General features: G+C 47.5%; 1 protein-coding gene across 7 annotated transcripts in view; it reads right to left on the bottom strand.

The window, feature by feature from the left end:
• The window catches only part of PHACTR1 (phosphatase and actin regulator 1), a 567,248-nt gene that overhangs the window by 246,076 nt on the left and 298,597 nt on the right, over positions 1–22,575 (bottom strand). Inside the window, exon 1 of one of the 7 annotated variants that reach the window (XM_030314830.1) lies at positions 15,658–15,907. The exons of the other annotated variants lie outside the window; for them this stretch is intronic. Coding sequence (XP_030170690.1) covers positions 15,658–15,907 — 250 coding nt within the window. Of the gene's footprint in view, positions 1–15,657; positions 15,908–22,575 lie in introns of those variants that run through there. 7 annotated transcript variants of the gene reach the window in all.

The following is a 22,575-nucleotide window of genomic DNA, read 5'->3' on the forward strand; positions in this document are numbered from 1 at the left end:
CCCCAGGCAAAAAAAAAAAAAAAAAAAAAATCACTTTCTCACAAGCAGTAAGGCAAATTTAAACTTTTAAAAACCCAACAGATTACGATCCTGAATACTCATAAGGCAGCTGAGTAAGGGAGAGAACCAAGACCCAAGGTGGAGGTGCAAAGTACCCCAGTTTTAGCACCCGCTGATCTACTCCAACTCCCTGCTCCCTGCTCCCAACTTCCCTGCTCCCTGATCTACTCCAACATCTTGTAGCTCTAGGTCACGGACAGAGATGCTCATTTTTAAAACTCTTCGGTTTGTGCGTGGATTTAGTTGAACAGCAGAGGGCTGTGAATTCCGAAGACGATCTGTACTTCCCAGAGGACCTCAGCCCACCGCCCTTGCTGAAGAACGGGTAGCCTTTGTCTTTCCAGTAGGAAGAATGGTCATCGGCAGGGCCCCCCATCTTGTAGATCAGCCTTCTGCGGACTGCTCTTCAGGGCCCCCCACGGCTCTGTGACCTGCACGGCTTGAAAGGGCTCGGCTGGGGACGGGGGTGAGGACACTCACAGCCAGAAGCAGTGTAGCAGCAACGATGATGCCATCTGTTCATCTCGCTCAGGGGACCTCTCTGCTCTTTCCCCTTGAAACAAAACGGCGGTCATTCCTCTAGTCCTACAGGACATACAGCCAGTCCGGTCCTCTCTTCTTCCATTCACCATCGCTAACGAACGGCGAGGAGAAGACGCAAAGAGAAACGCCTCTCCTTCCTCCCTCTGGAATGTGTAAGGCAAGCCAGTGCCGTGGCTATAAAAAGTGCACAACACAGTCCTGTGTTTCTTTCCGAAAACGTCCCGGTTGCCTCCTGCACAGTCTCGAGACCCTCTGGAAAAACCAGCAACGGGGCCTCCTATTCTTCACCCCCTTTCGCAAGAAGGAAACCAGAGGTTGGGACTGAATGGCTTGTCTGAGGTCAGCTTCGGCTGAGGCTCTTGGCACCGAGATGCAGGAGCTCATTCCCACAGGGTGCTCTGTTTTCCTAACCCTCCCCCATGAGGCTGCTAATTCCTTCTCTCTGGTAAACACTGCCAGGAATTGCACTCTTAGGATTTTGCAATAAAAATAAGCCGCGTCTGCTTTCCAAAACCATGGTGGAAATCCTCCCAGTTAAATCTTACTGTAATTTAGGCTCTGATATTTTCAAAGTAAATGTGGGCCATTTCATTCGCGGGGACTTATGTACTTTGAGCTGGTAACACACACTGACCCATCTGTCACACTTACCGTGTCAACGCTAAATGTCACTCCTCTTTGGTCTTCAACACTTGCTTGTAAATCCAATGGTGAATTTCAGAGCCATCGACAAGAAGAAGGGAGAAAAAGGGATTGTACACCTGATCCAATTTCATTTTAAGCAGCTTTTTAAGAGGTGATTATTAATGCTGGTGTGTGATTAAACATTCCTACTGAAATAATTTGAACCTAAAAATGTTATATTCCTACCCATTTATACATGATGTAATTCCTCACCTGATTTGTACAATTTCCCAAAGCTAACTCTACCCTAGGGTATCTCTCCCTCCCTCCCTGCCTCCCCCCACCACGCGCACACGCACTCCTTGTAACCTATTTGGTTATACCTTATTTACATCACAGCTGCTCTATTAGAGATTTCATCACCTCCACGGAATTAAAATTAAGGGTGCAATCCCCTGTTATGACCTGATATTTATATACGAGAAATAATCACTCTACAATACACTGTGTCTCATCTAAATGGAGTAGAGCAGAGAACAGCATTTAAATTGTGGTTCTAAAAAGCTCTGGGATTCTAGGACGCTATGGGAGGGCAGAGAGAACAACCCCCTTCTTATCTGGTGTGTGTGTGTGTGTGTGTGTGTGTGTGTGTATGTGTATGTATGTATATATATGTATATGTATATGCATATATACGTATATATGCATATATATATACATATATACGTATATATGCATATATATATACATATATACGTATATATGTATATACATGTGTGTGTGTGTATATACACACACACACACACACACACACACACACACATATATATATATACCTGGTCTTCCAAAGTTTCTACGTTTTCTTCCCAAGAATCCTTCTTCTCCTTGGTTATGTGGTCTTTTATTTCTTTATGAATACAGATATTCCCTTTTCTATATGCTCCCCCTCTTCTGCCTTCTAGAAAAAACTTGAAAAATGAACCCAGGCATGCAATCTGATGAACTACTACAGTCCCCGGGTGGTCCAAGCTATTTCTTCTTGTCCTATCGCAGGAAATCTACATATACATTCACGATCCAACCTCAAAGACCTCGAGAAAGGCCGGGAGGGGTCCAGGAGCCCATCGTCTCTACTTCCACTGCAAAGGGCTCTTTCAGCTGCAAATATTAAAATCTCTTCTTTTGTATTCACTTTTACTCTGGGTTGTGGTGTTCTGACCACAGGCTGCTTAATAGTGCATGAATAATTCATACCGTGGCTGGTAGGAAACTGCACCATACTATTCATTCTGGATGACACAACATTAGGGCCCTGGGCAAGCCAAGAGGTTCACCGTGTGTTCATTTGGGGCGTGAGTTCCCGGCGGTGGCATGTTTGACTTTAATGGGCTGGCAAAGAAAGTTACAAGTTAAGGAGTTCCTGAAATATGCAGAGGGTCGTTCTTGAGGGCGCAAATCTGTGATGGCCCCGGTCACTAAGATCTGCTTCTCTATACGCCCTTTCGTCACATGCAAGTAAGCTCAGTTTATCAGGCAGGTACCAATTTCCCAACATATAAATAAGCGTTACATACAGTGTCTGCTGCATTATGTCAGACAAACACCCATACACAGACTTTAAGTCTCTCGTGCGATAACCCAATTCTGGTATGTGCCCAGCCTGTCAGCGATGGATGGTTGCTAACTGTGTGAGCGGATTTCGTTCCTCCCTTTGTGCCAGGAAATACCGGTGCCAGCTCTTACTGAGAAAACCTTCAGAATCTGGAGTCCTCGCTACAATGCGGCTCTCAGTAATTCAAACCAACACCAGGAATGTAGTTAGGTAGGCGGATCTTCCCTTTTGCAATTTTATTTCCTGGTACCCCCCCCCCCCAAATTAAATCAGGTTTTGCTTTTCCCTTTTCTTGCTGGCTTCTCTTTCTGCTCCTAAACTTGGAGCAGGGCTACAGTTTTAAAGAGGCTGCATCGAAAGGAGCTACTGCTTCATTATAGATGGTTATTGTACTTGAAATAACACAAGAACTGAGGTACGGCGAGAGGGGGGACAAGGGAGGCAGAAATGTTATACGTCTAAAAAATGAAAATTAAAGAATGGGAGCACCCCTCCCCCTTCAAGAACCACGGCTGGGGTTGCAGCTTGTTTAGAAGATAATTATTTGATTTTATAATTACTCTTGTGGGTTGCAAAATAATTACTGTGGAGGCAAATCTCCATGTGCCAAGATAGCGGAGGCGATTATTCTCAAGTTCATGCGGAAACAATAGCAGAGTCAAGATGGTTCACTCTTAGGTGGGGCTCTGAAATCCACTCCCTTTGTAAAATGTGCCAGCCTCAAGCCCACATAAAGGTCAGGGTGGGGGTGGGGAGCAAAGAGAGTCTGCAAACCCAATTCCCAGGAGCGGTTTCTTTTTGGGTGGATTTTCACTTTAAATCTGTCCCTCTGGACGCCCTAGGACATCAAGTAGCCCTTTATAAAAACCAGAACTGCAGGTTCGGGTGAGCATCACAGATGTTGCCAGGGTCCCCCTGGACTCAGAACCAGATATTGTGCAGAGATGGTTAGAAGCGGCATCATCTCATTAGAGGAATTTTGATGCAGTCAGGGATCAGAAAAGTTTTTGATGAGGGTCAGAGAGTAAATACTGGAGGTTTTATGGGGTTTCTGTTGCAACTACTCAGCTGTGCGGCTGCCACCATGGACAGTCCATACACGATTGTGCGTGGCTGTGTTCCAATAAAACTTTATTTATACACACCGACATTTGAATTTCACCTAAATGTCATGTCACTAAATATTACTCTTCCTGTGATTTTGGTCAACCATCTGAAATTGTAAAACAAACAAAATAAACAAATAAACAAAAAAAACAAAAACCTCCTCGACCTACAAAAACAGGCAGAGGGCTCATGAGCCAAAGCTTACCAAGCTCTGATTAGCTGGGTTTCAGGCACCTTGGCAACATGTTTAAGGAAGAGAAGTAAATTCGTTTTACAAGTGGAAAAAATTCAGGGTGACGGTGACCCAAGTGGGTTCCCAACACTTCCTAATGCTACTCAAACACTCTCCACCGCATAGTCTCCTCTTGCCCTTTTTAATGAATTGACAGTTTGCTTTGGGTGTTGGTTTTTGCCCAGATGTTTCTGGAAGAATCATTTTCACATTTAATTAATCACTTTGAGAAGTTGAACTTCAGGGGCGCCCGGGTGGCTCAGTTGGTTAAGCATCTGACTCTTGATTTTGGCTCAGGTCATAATCTCACAGCGTGTCAGTTCGAGCCAGGCATTGGGCTCTGTGCCGACAGCTCAGGACCTGCAGCCTGCTTCAGATTCTGTGTCCCCCTCTCTCTCGGCCCCTCCCCCACTTGCACTCGGTCTCACTCTTAAAATAAAAACCCTCAAAAAATAAATAAAGTGCGATAGATTTATGTAAGACGTCTAGACTTTCTAAAAAAAAAAAAAAAAGAAAGAAACCTTACTGGCTTCCTTAAATGGAGTGAATTAACTCTCTTCTTGACCACCAACTCAGAACCTTCTTTCTTTCTCAAAAATCCTCTAGAGAGGCTATCATCAAAAATACAGGGGACAAAGATTAGAAAGGATGTGGAAGAATGGAACCTTCAGGTACCATGGCAGCCCCTTTGAAAAAGACTCTGACACTTCCTCAGATGGGTAAGTGGCATAACCATATGATTCAGCAATTCTACTCCTAGGTATAACACCCAAGAGAAATGAAATTTACGTCTGCACTAAAACTTGTACGTGAATGCTCAGAGCAGTATTATTCACCACGTGTCACATCCATGCAATAATTTAGCAATAAAAAGAAATGAAGTAGTGATACATGCTACGCCACGGATCAACCTTGAAATGGATCAAACTTCCACTTACACGAAATGCACAGAGAAACAGAAAAGTAGACTGTCGTCTATAAAACTGTTGTCTATAGACTGTTTCTATAGAAACACAAAGTAGACTGGTGGTTACCTAGGGTTAGTGGAGGATAGGCGGATTGCAGGGACAGGCTGGGGGTGGCAAGGTTTCTTTTTTGGGTAATGAAACGTTTTAACATCCACTGTGGTGATGTATGCACAGCCCTGTGAATATACTAAAACCTGCTGAAGTACATTTTTTTTGACGTTTATTTATTTTTGAGAGACAGCAAGACAGAGTGGGAGGGGCGAAGGGGCAGAGAGAGAGGGAGACACAGAAGCTGAAGCAGGCTCCAGGCTCTGAGCTGTCAGCACAGAGTCTGACGTGGGTCTTGAACTCACGAGCCGCAAGATCATGACCTGAGCTGACGTTGGACGCTCAACCAACTGAGCCAGCCAGGTGCCCCTGAATTACACACTTTAAATGGATGAATTATATAGTGTATGGATTACATCCCAAAGCACCTAAAACTCCAGTGACATTTTGCATAGAAATAGGGGGAAAAAAACCCTAAAATTTGTATGGAACCATAAAAGACCCCAAAGAGCCAAAGCGTTCTTACAGAAAGAAAAGGCAGGAGGCATCACACTTCCTGGTTTCAAACTATATTATAAAGCGATAGTAATCAAAACAGTGTGTTACTACTGGCACAGACACACAGATCAATGAAAGAGAATACTGAGCCCAGAAAGAAAAAAGTCCATGCACTATGGTCAATTAGTTTATGACAGAAGAGCCACGAATATACGGTGGGGGAAATGATCATCTCCTCAAGAAACGGTGGTGGGAAAACTGGACAACCACATGCAATAGCGTGAAACTGGACCGCGCCTCACACAAAAATCAACCCAAAATGGATTAAAGACTTGAACGTAAGTCCTAAAGCCAGGAAACTCCTAGATGAGAGGGAAGAAGTTCCTCGACATGGGTTTTGGCAGTGTTTTGTTTTGTTTTGTTTTGTTTGGGATTTGACACCAACAGCAAAAAGCAACAAGCAAACAGGAACTATTGGAAGTACATCAAACCAAAAAGCTTCTGCACAGCAAAGGAAGCCACCAGCAGAATGAAAAGGCAATCTACGAAATGGGAGAAAATATGTGCAAATCATATATCCGATGAGGGGGTTAGTATCCAAAATATATAAAAAAAAAAGAATTCATACAACTCATCAGCGAAACAGCAAATAATCCAATGAAGAAATGGGGAGAGAATCTGAATGGGTGTTTTTCCAAAGACTCCAAATGGCCAACAGGTACAGGTAAAGGCGCTCAACATCACTATCAGAACAACGCAAATCAAAACCACACAAGCTATGACCTTACACCTGTCAGAATGGCTCTTGTGTTACACAAACAAACTAAAACAAGATGTGTGGGCGGGGATGTGGAGAAAGGGGGACCCTTACGTACTGCTGGTGACCACGTAAAGGGATGCGCAGCCACTACAGAAAAAACGGTATGGAGGTTCCTCGATAAATTGAAAATAGAACTGCCATATGATCCAGCAATTCACTTCTGGGTATATGTCCAAAGGAAATAGAGATTGGATACTGAAGAGGTATTTGCACATCTATGTTCACTGCAGTATTATTCACGGTAACCGTGAGTTGGAAGTAACCTAATCGTCCATCATTGGATGAATGGATAAAGATGTGGTCTATACACAACGGAGTATTATCCAGTCAAGAGAAGGAAGGATATCCTGCCATTTGCAACAACACGGATGTGTACCTTGAGGGCACTATGCGAAGTGAGATACCGCCGACAAAGAAAGACAAATACTGCACGCTGTTAACACTGCATGTATAACTGAGGGAGGAGAACGTCGGTGTTCTCGCACAAGAGAGGTAACTATGGGAGGTGATGACATACGTTCAGTAACTAGACGGAGGGACTCTTCACAATGTATATCAAATCATCACAACATGCGCTTTGAACATCTTACGCCATTTTGTCAATTGTGCCTTGATATTAAAAAAAAAAAAGCCGTAAATCTAGAAAGAACTTTTGCACACTCTGAAAATCTTCCTAGGCCTCCTGCATCCTTTCACAGCCCGTGTCCCAGCTCCTTGGCCTGGTAGTCAAGACCTCGACATGATAGACCACATGATAGACCTCGACCCAGCCTCCCGTCTCACCTTCCTAGGTGCACTCCCCATCCCCCACTCCAGTCTTATCACCCCACTGTCCCTGCAGTCACTTTAATAAGTAAACACGTATTTACCAAACAGATGAAACATTCGTAAATTAACTTGTATATTCTTATGATGAACATAGTTTAAGTGCCTAATATCTGTGTGCATTCCGGCCGCTGAAAACACAGCAGTGAGGAGGAAAGATAAGAAAGACCCTGGCCCTGAGCACTTTATAACTAATGTCCTCTCCCAGGGCCTCTTAACCCATTCCTGTCTCTGCTCTGGATCCTGCCTGAGGGACACTTCCCTTCAGGTAGCTCTGCCAGACCAATGCTATTCACCCACCACGACTGAGCTCACGTGCCGTTCTCCCCCGACTCTAGACTTCTCTCTCAAGAAGGTGGAGCCCCCCTCCCCCCACCTAGGCATCCGCAGCGTCCTCAGTCCACCTCTGCATAGCAAGAAGGTAGCCCTCTGCTAGGTGTTCCCACAGCACAAACTCATCCTTTAGCTATCTCACACGTCAAGTTCACGGTCGCCATCAATGCTTGTTAGGCGAATCAATCAATGACCGTGTTCTACCCTTCCTCCAGCCTCCGAGGTAGAAATGACGGCCAAAGCCACCATCACATTGTCTCTTGCACGCAGTCTACTGCGAGCGTTCCGGCTGTCGTGTCCCGAGGCAGAGAATCTCCACTGTTCTGTTTCCATCCCGACAACCGGATTCTTGTTCAGCTCCTGGTTCGCTTACCCGGATCTTTGCAACTTGCAGCCCTTTGGCCTTTTCCTTCTCTCCCTTATCAACCTGCTGGTCGAAGGGAAGCTCATCCCTTGTGCTCCCCCAGGGCCTCTGGCGGTAACAACAATTTCAACACAAATGCTTACTTGGCACAGAGCTCCGAGCCGTGAGAGGTAACTGCTAACTGGCTCACTGCGCCCCTCCTTTCACACAGGACTTGAAACTCTAAACACCTACGGAAGCCCAAAAAGGTTTTTTGCCGTTCTTATGAATTAGCAAACTGCAGAAATGAAAGCTTGGAGCCGGTAAGCACGTTATCGATCCCTCCTTCCACCAATACTGTTTCATATATAGATCTTATGTATGAATCCTTTTTATCTCCCTTAGACACGTGGGTATATTTCAAGCTACAGATCTTACAAATATTTTTAACATCTTTTCTCCTGAACGAAGGGAGTATTTACAGATGCCGTCTGCAGAACAAAAGACATTAAAATGGAAGGGGAAATTATTAGTCAAATCACACAGGAGTTCAAAGCTCTGCTAAAAATAAGGCCACGTGACTCTGAGCCGCTGGTGCCGGAAGGTGTTCCTGGGGCTTTGTTAAGGGTCTGTGACAGAATCACAGAATCTTGATCTTTGGACACTCACCGCTCAAGGTCTTGAAACGCCCTTTCTTGAACTCTGAGTGGCTGTGGCATTAGGGACCTTTCTCTTGTCTGCCAGCAACACCATCATAAAAACCCACTCACAATGCGCTTCAACCTAACACGGGAGCTGGGGAATGGGGGTGATAAATTTAGAGGGGCTCATTTATCCTTTTCGGTCTGCTTTTGCATATGGGTAAGATTTTCCCTAATAGTTTTTAAAAGGTAACTTGTTCACACCACCTCTGCTTAAAAAAATCTGTGTGCAGCCTTCAGCGCTCACTGGGTGGAATCCAAACTCTGGAAATGGTCCCGGGATCTTCCTAACCTCCCTCGTTCCCAGGGTGGAGCTGACCAATCTCTACTTTCAGCTTCTCAAACAATACCTTTCTCTCTCAAACCCTTTTAAAACTTCTGCACACACACTTGTCTACGCATCTCCCTGTACTACTTTGTAAGCTACTTGAGGGTAGGGGTGCCTGGGTGGCTCAGTCGGTGAAGCGTCCGACTTCGGCTCAGGTCATGATCTCGCGGTTCCTGGGTTCGAGCCCCGTGTCGGGCTCTGTGCTGACAGCTCAGAGCCTGGTGCCTGCTTCAGACTCTGTGTCTCCCTCTCTCCCTGCCCCTCCCCGGCTCGCACTCTGTCTCCCTCTCTCTCTCAAAAATACATAAACATTAAAAAAAATTTTATAAGCTATTTGAGGGCAAAGACCATACAGTCTTACTGATTTTTATATTCCCAAAACTTAACATGGCACACAAAAACGCTTCACATATTGCTGGAAAAAACGTATGTTTCCAAACGAAGTCATGTTCGTTTCCCCATCCATTTCAAATTCTACCTGCTGAACTTCTCCCTTTTCCTGAGCTAGCCATGCTCTTTTATAGCTTCCATCGTTTGCGTATGTCTTGTTGGGTTTTTTTTCCCCTTACCGGAAGGACTCCTCTATTGTGATATTGCAAATACCACCTCCTCTAGGAAGCCCTCCTGCTTTACTCACACACAGTTAATGGCTCCCTCTGGTAATTCAGCAGTTTACTTCCTGCTGTTCTCACTCAAGTCCAGACTCTTCAAAGGCCGTAACTGGTTGTTGTACCTGTTGGTGTCTATCGCTAAGCCAAGGGGGCCTGGCACACTCCAGCTGCTGATTTTAACACTATTGTAAGACAATCAGTCAACGGCTCCAACGGGAGTCCATGACACTTTGCAAGAAAGTTTTAAGAACCCAACTGCATTAACATTCCCCCCTCAGTACACCAGTCCCAACATCTTGCTAAGCCCTTCCTCTCCGTTCTGCCCTACTGGCTGAGCGAGTGTCCTTTCCAGGGTTCCACACAGCCTCTACGCTCAGCCCAAGTCAGAGCTTTTCCTAGGCTCTCCTGACCTTAAGGAAGCAGTTTCCTGCCTCCGTCTCTTGCTGGAGGACCATGTCCTCCAGAGCCGTCCCTTTGACTCTGAGGGCTCGTCAGGCCCAAGTCCATTAAATCCTCCGATCACTTCTCTTTTTTTTTTAAGTATATTTTTTAGTGTTTCTTTCTTTCTTTTGGAGGGAAAGAGAGAGGGCAAGCGGGGGAGGGGCAGAGAGAAGGAGAGAGAACTCCAAGCGGGCTCCACACCGTCAGCGCTCAAACTCATGAACCGCGAAATCATGACGCGAGCCAAGATCAAGACGCTTAACTCGCTGTGCCACCCAGACATCCCTCCAGTCACTACTTCCTTCAGCTCCTGGCCTTTCCTCTTCCTCTCGGAGAAACAACTAGATCTCCCCTTGCCCATTTTTTTGATTACTCAACAGACCAAAAACAAAAGCTTAGCCATTGTAAATTCAGATCTACACGTGAGTCTTTTTACCTAGAACATAACGGGTCACCGTTGCGAAGCCTTTAAAACAAGAACAAAATTCTCCTGACTTGTGCAATGCTGAAGGGGCTCTTCCCTAGTCTCATTTCTACTCCACCGGACTTATTAGAGGCATGGGTTTTAACTCTTAAACGTAGAGTAGAAATGGGTGCTTTCGTTCTGCACACACAGGAAAGGATACCGTGGTATCCTAAAGTGACCCAGCTAGTGAGTGCAGAAGTCAGGAGCCAGTCTTGGGCCATTACTAGAAACGGCTTCCTTCACGAAGGAACAGGTTCGGTTAGTAGCCCTGACACCGAGTGGTAATTGGGTCCACGGGGGACTGTTTGCCTGACCATTATGCACCTCAATTTTCTCACCTGCAAAATGAGGGCTCTGACCCACAGAAATCCAAAAGGCATTCTCTCCCAAAAGGCTATCTTGCTGAATGAACCCTAGAGTCCATCACAGAGGAATATTAGGACAAATTGTTGTCACTCTAAAAGTTTCCATTGGAGGGGCACCTGGGTGGCCCAGTCGGTTAAGCATCCAACTCTTGGTTTCGGCTCAGGTTAATGATGTCGCGGTTTGTGGGTTCGAGCCCCACATCAGGCTCTGTGCTGATGGTGAGACGCCTGCTTGGGATTCTCTCTCTTCCACTCTCTCTTCCCCTCCTCCTCTCAAAATAAATGCACTTAAAAAAAGTTCTTGTGGGGGCGCCTGGGTGGCGCAGTCGGTTAAGCGTCCGACTTCAGCCAGGTCACGATCTCGCGGTCCGGGAGTTCGAGCCCCGCGTCGGGCTCTGGGCTGATGGCTCAGAGCCTGGAGCCTGTTTCCGACTCTGTGTCTCCCTCTCTCTCTGCCCCTCCCCCATTCATGCTCTGTCTCTCTCTGTCCCAAAAATAAATAAACGTTGAAAAAAAAAAAAAAAGTTCTTGTGGTGCCTTGGTGGCTCAGTCGGTTAAGCATCTGACTTCAGCTCAGCTCATGATCTCGCGGTCCATGAGTTTGAGCCCTGCGTCGGGCTCTGTGCTGACAACTCAGAGCCTAGAGCCTGTTTCAGATTCTGTGTCTCCCTTGCTCTCTGCCCCTCCCCTGCTCATGCTCTGTCTCTGTTCTGTCTGTCTCAAAAATGAATAAACATTAAAATTTTTTTTTGAAAAACAAAGTTCCAATTGGAATCCACTAGGAAACACGGAATATATTTCTAATGTGTAAACAAAATTTGGAAATGTATCTAGTGAGTCAATGGATTCGTGAATTTCTATGTGAATATTTGAGTAGAAATCATGTTTAGTAAAATGGCAACCTTGAAATATTGATCAATCATATGTGAAAGGCACAGCAACCTGCAATCAGTAGGTCTTATCTCTAAATCATTTGATTACTTTTAAAATATGCCACCATAAGACAGAAGCTTCCAAGTATTTTTGTTCTTTTTTTTTTGTTTGTTTTAAGCAGGCTTCATGCCCAGTGTGGAGCCCAGTGTGGGGCTTCAACTCATAACCCTGAGATCAAGACCTAAGTTGAGATCAAGAGTCAGACGCTTAACCCACTGAGCCACCCAGGTGTCCCTCAAAATTGTCCTAAAAAGTGTTCTAAAATGTTAAAAATATTTTATTTTTATTACAATTACTTGACATTACATCTTAGTAATGATTCATGATGTTATAATTCCTATGGTGATCCCTTCCTATTAACAGACTTAAAAGGGATTCAAATAAGAATAGAAAATACAGTATGTAAGTATGTACAAAATTATATACAGAAATACCTTGCCTTCTAGAATAGATTCCTCCTTAAAGTTGATTTTCAACTATTTGTAAATTAAATCCTATTCTCATATTGACTTCCAATGCAAGTTCTGTGATGATTTAGCTATGTTTCTTATAGCTTTACAATGTGCATTACTTCTAATCTACTTAGCTAAAACTTTCTCTCCCTCTGTTCCTACCAATTCCAACCTGTCAAGTAGATAAGGCGGATTAAAAAAAAATAATGTACTAGGAAGTTCTGCAATTCTAATTCCATATCCTAATAAACATGGTCTATTAACTCTGCACATGTATAGAACACACACACACACACACACACACACACACACCATAGTACCTAATGCTCTACATTCAGTGTGGGTGACACTTAAAATCAATTTGATGGCAAGATGGAAAGCACCTTGATTTTAAAGACAAACATATGAGGGTTTGAATCTTTCTTCTACCCTGTACTTGCTCTGTGTACTTGGCCTTTAGCACTGAAATGCAACAGAAGCTTGTTTCCTGATTTGCAAATGGCTTCAGTAATGTCACCAAAACAGCAAAAATGAACGAAACAAACCTATCGTTGATCATTAGTGGTGACCTGTAGTTTACAATTTTTTTTTAAATAAAAGTTTACTTCGAATAAGGTCAGCAAAGCATCTTTAATACTAGTCAGTAGATATCAGGAACTTTTTTTTTTTTTTTAACACTCTTAAGTAAAATGGCAATTGATAAATGTAACTTCACCTTTAATGAATGCTCAGCCAGAAATACTTCTTTTTAAAGTGTATTCTATGTTAGCCAAATATTTTTAGTTGCAGGTGGTCTTTAACTGAAAGTTACCAAAATTTGCTTTTAAATATGTTTAAAATAACTACCATCTTCCTTCTTTTAATGTTTTATTTTTGAGAGACAGACAGACACAAGTGGGGGAAGGGCAGAGAGGGAGAGACACAGGCTCCAGGCTTCGAGCTGGCAGCACAAAGCCCCACGCGGGGCTCGAACTCACAGACCGCGAGATCATGACCTGAGCCGAAGTCGGCTGCTTAAGCGACTGAGCCACCCAGGCACCCCTGCCATCTTCTATATAAAGAAATCGAGTGAGAGACTCCGTGAGCAAGGCCTCTATAAAATATTGCCCACGTAACATTTCAAGTGAAGACTTGCCAACTCGACCACAATTTTCCTGGGTTGCCACTAAGTGGCCCCCTCAATGCCGCACGAGAAACCAGACACATTCATGGTGCTGGCAACAACGCAAGAAAACTCCTCCTCAGTGGAGCCCCACCAAATCTGTTTGCAGGACTATCTTTCCTCCACATTCCCTTCAAAAGAGCTGGCTCTCCCGGCATACAGAAAAGAGGAGTCACGTCGAAAGGAGCTTCTAGAGAACTTCTCGAACAGAAAAGTTCACTCATGACGAGCCATCCTATGAGGTTCATCTTTGCAGGAAGTGAAATTTACTGGAACTTCCTTCCCTTTGACAGCGGGCAGCACTGTTCGGGGCTCCGGCCATAAAAGAAGGGCGAAAGTCAACCTCCTTCTATTTCCTGGACTACAGGAGTGCGCCACACGCATTAGGAAGGCAGGGTTAGCCGCGTAGACACGGTCACCTGAGGTCTCCCCCATACTAGCATCCTTTGAATTAAATACTTTAGTTGCATCAGAGGATACGCAAACATCCACAGGGCGTTCCTTAAGGCATTCCAGAGTGTTTGAGACCGCAGACATGATGCGTGTCCCAAGCATAAATAGGTGCCATAGCTAAAAATACAAGCCTGCCTCCTCTGACCGTGTGCACCAACACGCGTACCAAGGACAGCATTCATACCCCTGGGTAACCACGCATCCTTGAGTGCAGACACGGAACCTTTCCTTGCTGTAGCCACATTTCCCGATCCTAATTTAAATCAACTCCCAAGGCTGTGAGAGCAGCCCATGTGTGGAGCACATCAGTCCACAGACTGATTCACTGAACAGTTCAGCCTGCATCTCATGCTCTATCACATTCATTACATGGCAAAAGTCTGCTTTTGCGTCATCCCGTTCATCCGTTTATATTCCAGAAGCGCCCTCAGTTTATACAGTACCCAAAGGACCAAACCGCAAGTCGGTAAGTGTGTGCTTCTCATGAAAGGATCTCCTCCCCCACACCTCACAGGAGATTCACTGGTGTGCTCTGTGCGCCAGGAGGGCCCCAGGTCTCCTTCTGCATGCCTGGTGCCATCCTGCATAGCCTCTCTCACAGTTTAATCAAAGAAAAGTATCATTACACGGGCAGGACTCTAATTTTGAAAAGACATTAGCCAAGCCACAGTCGCTTCATTACTCTGCACTTGAAGAGGCCCACAAGGACCGGAGGAGGGATACTCTCTGTTCTTCCAAAGGGAAGAAGGGAAACCCTCCTGGTGGATGGGAAAATCTGCCTGCCCAAGCAAGTGTGCGTGTCAGCGAGGCCATGAGCTTGTGGCTGGCCAGGAGCTCATGCTCTCCCTGCAAAACCTACCGCCCAAAACTTTTCCGCGACCTTCAGGGGCCCTCCGGAGTCGGCTCTGTGAGCTGCTTCGGAACCGCCCGGAGGCTCCGGCCAAATGCACGGGCGCGTCCACATCTGCAGAGGCTGCTGCCTGGTCCGCGCCAGCTGTCCCTCGTTCTGGGCTCCTGCAGCCCAGAGTCGCTGGCGGCCCGGCACCCTTTCCCCGCCCCACTTCAGATCAGGTCTGGGGGAGCTCTCGGGCTGGCACCCGCACGGGCTCACCTGCAGGAAGCCGCTGCAGGCCCCTCCCCCACCTCCCACGTTTTGGCCACTGGGGCATCATTCCAAGAGGGCCCCCGGCAGCTGCGCTCCAAAAATCACAGCCATGTTTCACTCCAAACAGAAATCATTCAACAACTCCACAAGTCTCCAGGGCGCCGTGGCCGAGGCCGAACCGCCTCTCCAAAGTGAACCCACCCGAACCCCACATCTGTAACGCCGCCCCGGGCAAAGCCCATCAGAGCGCAAAGATGGGAGGGAGAACGAATGGCTAAGAAGCCCGGAAAGCTAGGAAAGCAGGTGTAATCACCTTTTTAAACCTAATAATGCTACCGCTGACAAATCTCCACCCCACCCCCCTCCCCAAACCCCACCTCCCCGAGAGGAAATCCCAGAGCTGCCCATTTAACTGTTTCAAAGCCCTCATTTGAGGCTGCAAATACAGCTGCTGCTCGGATGCGGTCCCGGTGTGGCTCCGGGCTGCACTCCGCAAAGTGCCGGGCGGGCGGATGTCCCCGCAGTTCTCCGGGGAGACACGCCGGCGGCGCCCCCAAACGGGGGACCGGCCGCGCCACCTCCCCGCCTCCCGCGCTCGCCGCCGCCCCGACGGGCCTCGGCACTCACCGTCCCGGGCGTCCTCCCCCCGACTGCAGTTGCTGCAAATGTGTTTGATCTCCTTGCCCAGTTGACAATGGATCACAAAGGACACGTTGTTGTTGTTGGGGGCGGGCTCCTTCAGGGGCTTCATCTTCGGCAAATAAAAAGCTTTCTTTTTGGGTCCCTGGGCGCTCGCTGCTGGCACCGCGCCCTCCCTGCAGCGCGGCGAGCGGAGCGCAAACCTCCCCGGCTCCGCGGCGCGCGTGGGCTCCGCCATCCGGCCCCCGGGCGCCCCGGGCCGGGCGCCGCTCGGGCCCCCGCGCGCTGCCACCCGCGCCCCGCCGCCCGGCCAGCATGCCCCCGCCCGGCCCCGCGCCCGCGTCTCTACGGCATCGCCACCGCCGCGGGGCGGGTCGAGGGGGGTGGGGTGGGGAAGGCGCCGAAAGGGTCTCGACCTCGCCGACCTCGCCGCCCGAGCCAATCCGAACCCCGCGGCGCGAGGAGGGCTTCCGGGAGGCGCTCCGCGGTCGCACCTGGGACGCGGCGCGCCCACCTCTCCCGCGGCCTCGCGTGCACTGCCTCCCCGCGGCCCCACCCTCCGTCAATCTGGGCCCCGGCGATTCGCGCCTGCTGGGCTTTGCAGCTACCTTCGCTCCCTCTCCAGCTCGGGGGCAGGACGCCAGCCTCCCCCTCCCCCTGGTCTTGGAGCCTCGCGCCGCCAAATGCAAGCAAGATGGGCCACACCGGAGGCAGCTGCGCTCGGAGCCCTCGGGGTGCGAGCGCCCCTCTCGTGGGCCAGAACACATCACCATTCTCTGCTGGGTCCAGCCCACCGCCCTTGACTTTTCGCCGGAGCCGGCAACCTGTTAGGGCATAACTGATCTTTTCACCCCGTGTAAAAATCCCCCCAACCTGAAGGGGGCCTTCCACCGGCGTCCTTCAAACTTAGAATAACACGGAACAGGAAAGGCTGCTTTTATCAATCCTCAGAAACAACTTGCAACTCAGGGAACCCAGCTCATTTGGCTCGAAGGTTCCCCCAGCTGTCTTAGCACGGTGAAGAAGGCTCAGCCAGGCGAGTGACATCTATCGAGATGTCCAAAGAGAGAAGTGTCTTAAATAAGGCAAACCCATGGCTCAGTGGGGTTGTAACCGATACGAGTTAATCCAGTTTGTCGTGCGCTTTACAAAAACTAAATCATACTATGTCTATTACGGTAATCTTGACTCGGATATTGCCAAATCCTGCATCACCTTTCAGAGAACTAAGGCTTGGAGAAGCCGCAAATCACAACCACCTTGGGTACTTATTTAAAAAATAGAGATTTGGGGCACCTGGGTGGCTCAGTCGGTTAAGCTTTCTGACTTCGGCTCAGGGCATGATCTCGCAGTTCGTGAGTTCGAGCCCCGTGTCGGGCTCTGTGCTGACAGCTCAGAGCCTGGAGCCTGCTTTGGATTCTGCGTCTCCCTCTGTCTCTGTCCCTCCCCTGCTTGTGCTCTGTGTGTCTGTATGTGTGTGTCTCAAAAACTAAATGAACATTTAAAAAAGTAGAGCTTCGGGGACCCTGAGCACTGGGATTCTGGTTTAGGAGGTCAGTGGAGGGCCAGGAATCTGTAGCTTTAACAAGCTCCCCTCTGTGACCTTGATGCAAAGCATGAATGGTAAAACAGGTGCTTAGAGCCAGGGGGTCTAGCTCCCAGGCTGGGGGCTCCGGCTTCCTATTAAACCTCCTTCCTTGTGAACCACGACCTTAACCCCTTTTTTCCCCCAGGCCACTGAAATACTATCAAAGGAGGTATTAGTGGTTTCTAGGTACTTTCCCCAAAGTTAATTTCATAAGAGCCTGTGACTGACACCCCCCCAAAGGCGAGTCACTGCTAGCCTCTCCTCCAACTGGGCCAGTTCCACACGTGATGGTACCCCTCCCACATAAAAATGCCAACAGTCCACTGGGGATATCAAATTCCCGCGTTCTAATAAGCGTCTGATCATTGCAATGCCACCACTCCCTCATTGATATTGCTGCTCATCTGCAAAATGTTCCGCCCAAATCAGCAGTTTCTTCTTCATGACGTAGTTTGGGACGTCAAGCGGTGCCACAGCCTTCTGGAGAAGTAGGTGCCAGAGACTCACGTGGAATTCACGTGTTGGAGTTGCAGGCTCTTGAAGTAGACAGCTAGTCTCTCCTGGGGTCCCCTGGGGCCTTCAGGGACCCTTCTCTTCTCACCTAGATTACCAGCCGAGAACCAGCCACGGGTAAATCTCACTGTATCCGCTCAGTGTCCGATTCCTACCACTCAGTCCCTGGCTCATTATAATTCTTACTCTAGACATAGCAAAAGACCCCTCTGTTATATCAGTGGGGGTATACGACAGAATGCATTGCGTTGTGTTACGGGCAAACCTTTGTTATTCTCTTTTCCAAACCCTCAGATCCCTCCCCTAAACTGTATCACCTCTTAACTACCTTCTGGGAAAAAAAGGACGCGTCTCTTCTTCAACGGCTTTTTAAAATTGCATGTTTTTCCCACCTTACTCAATGCCTCACGGACCAAGAGACCTGCGTTAACCCCATATGGTCCTACTAAAACAGCTAAGCCCGCTGCAATCCTTTATGCACTCACGGAACACTAAACCAGACCTACAGGCTCCGGGGGTCTCTCTTTTAATTGGCCAAGTGGTAGAGCACAGAGAACACGGCCGCGACTGCCAGCTTGGGCTCAAATATTAAAAACGATGCCCCACCGTTATGGGGGCTCTTTATTCAACTCAAAAAGACAAAGTTATACCTCTGAGTGCCATATCCTTGGCTGGGGATTCATCTCCTTCAACTCCCTTTCTTGAATTTGCAGCTTCTAACTGGCCACCGGTGGCTATTTATACTTAAGTTGATTAAAATTAAACAAAACTAAAATTCAGTCCTTCGGTTGCCCCAGCCGCAGTTCACGTGCCCGGTAGTCCCATGTACCTAGTAGCTACTGAACCAGTCCGGGCAGAGGGTAAAACATTTCCATCAATGCTGCAAGTTCTAGGCGACCACGCTGGTCTTAGAAGATGTGGGACTTGTAGTGTCTCGGGCCCAACCGGGAGGCCGAGAAGGCACTGTCTCCTATTGTCACAATAGAAGGTGGCTGGAGAAAGGACCAGGATGAAAGAAACCTTAATGCTGGCGGGAGTTTGGAAGAAGATGGCTGTGCCCAGTGGCTCCCGGCACTGTCCTTCCTGTGACCCTCAGCAGGCAGCGGGACAGATACACACACATCCGGTTATCTTTTCTTGACCCTCCTCTCTACCCTGAATGCCACCTCAGTGAAGCCTTCCTCTGATCCATTACTATAACGTTCCTATGGCTCCTGATGCCGAGAGGTGTGCATACAGAGTCTGGGTTTGTGTCACCACAGAAGACAAACCTGTGAATTATGATCCTTGCAATCATGGCTCGGCTCTGTTGCTATTGAAAATCATCTTCCTGTATGGATAATGAAAGAAAACGGTCATCCGACAGCATTCTTGAAAAGAGGGTTTTTTGTGAGTTTTTTTTTTTTTTTTTTTTTTTTTTTTAGAAAGAAGGAGAGTGTGTGAGTGAGGGAGGGGTGGCAGAGACAGAGAGAGAGAGAGAGAGAGAGAGAGAGAGTCTCAAGCAGGTTCCACACTCCTGCTGCCCAACGCAGGGCTCAACCCCATGACCTTGGGATCATGACCTGAGCCAAAATCAAGAGTTGGGCACTCGACTGCCTGAGCCACCCAGGAGCTGTGGGATTTTAATTTGAAAAGGAAGGAGGGAAGCACTAAAAAGGAACAGTGCAGAACATCATGTCACCTGTAACGGGAATTCTCAATGCAGCCTGTGTGGGATTTTTACCCAGAGGATCCAAGTGAGGAAGGCTTCCCTGCGGTCACTCTCAGTGTCACTTAGCCCCATGGCAGTCTTGCTCCCATCCCTTCTTCAGGATACACTTAACGTGTAAATCCCCTCCTTGAAACTTGTTTGGGGCCCTAAGACTCACTACTCAAAGTGCAGTTCCCTAGACGGGCAGATCCTGGTCACCTGAGAGCTTGGGAGAAATGCAGCGTCTCAAGGTCTGCTCCAGAACCTGCATGTTAGCAAGACTTCCACGTGACTCAGTAGTTCATCAGGGTTTGAGAACCATCCCCTAGGCTTCAGCCCGGTAACAGCATTAATTGCCTACCAGTTGAATACACATACTATTTTCAAAGTAAATAGCAGATAAGACCCCTGATCTTCCAGAGCTTAAAATTTAATAGGAAAGCGGCACCTGGGTGGCTCAGTCGGCCGAGCGTCCGACTTCGGCTCGGGTCATGACCACGTGACCACATTTTGTGGGTTCGAGCCCCGCGTCGGGCTCTGTGCAGACAGCTCAGAGCCTGGAGCCTGCTTCGGATTCTGTGTCTCCCTCCCTCCCTCCCTCTCTCTCTCAAAAATAAATAAACATTAAAAAAATTTTAATAACAAATTAATAGGAGAGAGGAGGCAGCCAACGAAAGGACATACGAGACTTACAGAACCCACCCAGCTGAAACACGCAAATTTAGAACTAGAAGCAGCCAGGGAGAAATATGTGTTTAATACTCGGAGTGGGAGCCGTGTGTAAAGGGAATTCTGCAGGGATTAATGTGGAATCGACGGAAGTGGTGAAGCACGTCGGTCTGAAGGAGTTGAGGGCAGAAGGGTGGTGACAGACGTGGTGGCCACATGGAGAGTGTGCAAGGTCACAGGCTAGAAGGGGTTCATGGTGATGGGGTGGGGGTCCAGGATGATCTTTAGCCTGGCGGGAGCGTTACACCCCGCAAGGCAGCGTGTGAAAATCGGGCTTTCCAGAGGACACCACCGTCGTGATGATGCGAAGGCAACCGGAAACCGTAAAATTCCCCACGGCCACATGTGAGAAACGGTTTGTGATCAACTCGGCGGAACTCAGCTTGTGTTCCGCTTTCCGCCTGTCCCTGCCCATCCGACTTTTAATGCTCAACAGTTATTAGGCTTAAAAGAAGACAAAATCCAAGGGCATAGGGATGCCTGGGTGGCTCAGTCGGTTAAGCGTTGGACCCTTGATTTGGGCTCAAGTCATGAGCTCACAATTCGTGAGTTTGAGCCCCTCACTGGGCTCTGTGCTGACCGTGCGGAGCCCGCTTGGGATTCTCTCTCTCCCTTTCTCTCTGCCCCTTCCCTGCTTTCGTGAGCGTGCACTCGTACGCTCTCTCAAAATAAATAAATAAACTTAAAAAAATCAAAGGGTAGATATTTGGAAATGCTCATGGCGTGCTTAAGCTCTTATGAGAAAGATAGAGCAGAAATACCAAATATTAATGTCAACACAAGGCAAAGCAGTGGAACCATTCAAGACAGCTATGCTTAGGTAAATATTACTACACAGATTTAATCTATAAAAAGACTTAACAGGTTTGTTTTTTTTTTTCCCTTCCTCACCATTTTTTTCTACAATTTACACTCAGGCTCTCCATTAGTTGTTTTGTTTTGTTTTGTTTTTTTCCTGACTCTATCTCTTTTTTTTTTTTTTAAGATTTTATTTTCAAGTAATCTCTATACCCAACATGGGGCTCCCACTTACAACTCCGAGATCAAGAGTCACATGCTCTACCAACTGAGCCAGCCAGGCGCCCCTGTCTGTCTCCTTTCTTGTTCCTATCTTCCCTGTAGTGGGTTGAATGCTGGCCTTCCAAAAGATACATCCACATCAAATCCCTGGACATTTGGGAAAAGGTTCTTTGCAGACAACTAAGTGAAGGCTCTTGTAGTGAGGAGATCATCTTGGATGACTTGGGTCATCATGAATTAGATGATAAGTGCCCTCCTGAAAGACACACAGACAGTGAGGAAGACACAGGCAAGAGACGAGACGGGGATGTGAAACCAGAACCAGAGCCTGGTGTGGCGTCATCACAAGAAATGACACAGTCACCAGGAGCTGGCAGAAGGTGAGAAATGGAATCTTCCAGAGAGCTTCTGGGGCGGGAGGGGGGAGATGGCCCAGCCCACACCTTAAATTTGTATTTATGGCCTCCAGGACTGCAAGAAGATAAGTATCTGTTGTTTTAAGCCACCAACTTTGTGGTAATTTGTGACACAGGCCCTCGAAAATTCATCCGCTCCCTAAATATTAACAATATATTTCTTAACACGATTTTTTTAATGTTTTACTTACTCTTGAGAGAGAGAGACACACACACACAGAGCATGAGTAAGGGAGGGGCAGAGCGAGCGAGAGCAAGTGAGAGAGACAGAGAGAGAGAGAGAGAGAGAGAGAGAGAGAGAGGGAGTCCAAAGCAGGATCCAGGCTCTGAGCTGTCAGCACAGAGCCCGACACGGGGCTCGAACTCACAAGCCGAAGTGAGATCATGACATGAGTCGAAGTCAGACGCTCAACCAACGGAGCCACCCAGGTGCCCCTGTTACATTTCTAATTTAAGAAAAACATCTATTTTTTTTTCTTAGTTTGATCTAAATGTGTATGATGACAAAACCAGAACTGTAAACTAATCTACCAAATACGTATTTAAGAACAGGGTTAAAAATGACTTCCACATGGTCTCCGACACAGAATCGTTCCACACTACTGCTGTTCCCGTGTGTGTGTGTGTGTGTGTGTGTGTGTGGTTTTTGTTCTTTTTTACAGACGCTGGAAGGGAAGTATGGAATGGAATTGGAGTAGACTTTCATTAAGAAGGGGATGCAGTTTCCAGACTTTTTTATATTCATCATAATGCATTTGTATGCTGAGCAAGGAGACACAGGCAGAGTGGAGGCCAGTGAAAATTCTTCAGGCGACTCAGTGATGTATAAGGACAGCTCATACTCAGCTCCGTGCGCTGGCACAGCTGTAGGGCATTGTCTGTGGCTGGCATCTGTTCTAACAGGTTGAGCGTCCGTTCTGACTCCTGGAAGGTGTAGTTATTCGATACTT

Source organism: Lynx canadensis, chromosome B2 (assembly GCF_007474595.2).
Source record: "Lynx canadensis isolate LIC74 chromosome B2, mLynCan4.pri.v2, whole genome shotgun sequence".
Lineage (NCBI taxonomy): Eukaryota > Metazoa > Chordata > Mammalia > Carnivora > Felidae > Lynx > Lynx canadensis.